General features: G+C 36.1%; 1 protein-coding gene across 4 annotated transcripts in view; it reads left to right on the forward strand.

Annotated features, from left to right (window-relative positions):
• LOC106874097 (putative uncharacterized protein DDB_G0291812) overlaps nucleotides 1–2,367 on the forward strand; it is a 45,503-nt gene that overhangs the window by 18,127 nt on the left and 25,009 nt on the right. For all 4 annotated transcript variants that reach the window (XM_052968328.1, XM_052968327.1, XM_014921702.2 and 1 more), the window contains 2 exons: nucleotides 377–506; nucleotides 1,722–1,834. In XM_052968328.1, the coding sequence (XP_052824288.1) occupies nucleotides 377–506; nucleotides 1,722–1,834 (243 nt within the window). The remainder of the gene's footprint in view (nucleotides 1–376; nucleotides 507–1,721; nucleotides 1,835–2,367) is intronic.

A 2,367-nucleotide genomic window follows, 5' to 3' on the forward strand; every position in this document is an offset into this window, starting at 1 on the left:
TGTGTGTGTGTGTGTGTGTGTGTGTGTGTGTGTGTGTGTGTGTGTGTATACAAACACACATATGTGTATGTGTGTGCGTGATGTGCTTGTACACGGTTTCCATCAACCGAATTCACTAATTTCCTCACAGGACATTGGTCGGCTTGGGGCTATAGCAGAATACACTTCTCCAAGAGCCGCATAGTGGACCTGAACTCGAAACCCCGTGGCTGCAAAGTGATCGTCTTAACCATACGGTCATGTCTGCTTGATATATAACGAAGAACATCTTTATTTTTACTCAAACATGATGATTATTGTTGTTGTGGTGATAAGTGTGAAAAAGGAAAGGAAATTGGTTTCATTACTAAGCACGTAATTTCTCTCTTTCATTAAGGTGGAGGGTTACAGTCAACGAATAGAGGGTGATGGTCAAGTTGAAAGCATTCCCTCGTCAATGGCATTCGATCCACAGACTCCAGTCTCAACGCAGTATTCATTCCAAGTACCAAACAGAAACCAAAGAGGTAACGACTGCAGATATATACTCTTTTACTTGTTTTCAGTCATTTGACTGTGGCCATGCTGGAGTACCGCTTTTAGTCGAGCAAATCGACCCCAGGACTTATTCTTTGTACTTATTCTATCGATCTCTTTTGCCGCACCGCTAAGTTACGGGGACGCAAACACACCACCATCGGTTGTCAAGCGATGTTGGGGGTGGGGACAAAGACAGACACACAAACATATATACACACACATACATACATACATACATACATACATATATATATATATATATATATATATATATATATATATATATATATATATATATATATATATATATATATATATACATACATACATACATACATACATACATACATACATACATATATACGACGGGCTTCTTTCAGTTTCCGTCTACCAAATTCACTCACAAGACTTTGGTCGGCCCGAGGCTATAGTAGAAGACACTTACCCAAGATGCCACGCAATGGGACTGAACCCGGAACCATGTGGTTCGTAAGCAAGCTACTTACCACACAGCCACTCCTACGCGTATATCTTAATTCTATTTGCGTGGCAAGCGTTGCGGAAAATATTATTAGCAACGAGCAATTTCGATTTATCGTTGAAGCCTATTCATTTTTATTTGCACCGCGTATTTTTATGAAAACCACATAAACAATATCATTACTTTTCTCTATAAATCTGTTTGGTCTTGCACTTTATGTAAGAAAGTATTAAGTTAAAGGGTAATGTTCGGAATTTTTCTGGCTTTCAGTACTCACCGTTTGATTTACTTATTTACTTATCCAAATTAATGCCATTAACCACTTTGATTTATTTCATTTAGCTCATTCTATTTTTAATTAAGAAAGCATTGTTTACAGGCGAGTTGTTCGCCGGTGTATACGATTTTCTTCTGCTGAAATGAATCCTTGAAACCAAATCTCATACCTAAGAAATCATTATTAAAGTATTTTATGTTGCTTTGTTTTAATGTATGGATTGTTGCAGAAAACTGATTTGATTTCGACAAATAGACTCCTTGTCACAATTTAGATTCTTCAATACCAACAGTTATGTTTCCAATGCTACTGTTCATAACAAAATAAAGCCACGAAAATCACGAGTTATTTTTTCCTCTATTCTTTTTTTTTTTTAATTATATCCTCTAATTATCAATGTTATTTATTTATTTATTATTCATTTATTTATTTATTAATTTTCAGTAATGAATTCATTCCCGAAGGAACACAGTCACTATGCGAATTATAAAGACAGTAAGACAATGTCAAAAGAAGGAACCACCTCAATGACTGAGTCGAAGCAGCTCAACGACGTGGTAAAAACGCATTTTATCTAACATAAATTTTTCCTGGGGAACCAAGAAGCTTTGATGCGGTCATTCGCCTTGCTAGAAATAGCAAACAAGTTTCCTTCAAATTATATTTGGCTGTCTTCAGTAAGGAGGGGTATTTTGTATAATGTAATCCTTGGATTACAAAAAGACCAAAAGGCCAGCTTGAATGCCATTGACCATAAAGTCTACTCGATGAACGATGATCAAGGGCGAAACAACAGCAACGGCCAAAACGACAAACCTTTTAAGAATCAAAAATGATTCAGTCTATCTATCTATGAAATATGTTCGATAACATGACTGTAAGTGTCATGTTACTTCTGTTGAAAATAGGAGCAATGTATGGTATGATATGCAAGTATTCCGTTATTTAGCAATACTAACTTCAAATCTCTTCTTGCGCTTCCAGTAGACAAAGGCAGGAGTCCATTCGGTCTAACTTCATTTCCCGCACACACACACACACACACACACACACACACACACACATATATATATATATATATATATATATA

The sequence above is a fragment of the Octopus bimaculoides genome, chromosome 5 (genome assembly GCF_001194135.2).
Source record: "Octopus bimaculoides isolate UCB-OBI-ISO-001 chromosome 5, ASM119413v2, whole genome shotgun sequence".
NCBI classification, from domain to species: Eukaryota; Metazoa; Mollusca; class Cephalopoda; order Octopoda; family Octopodidae; genus Octopus; species Octopus bimaculoides.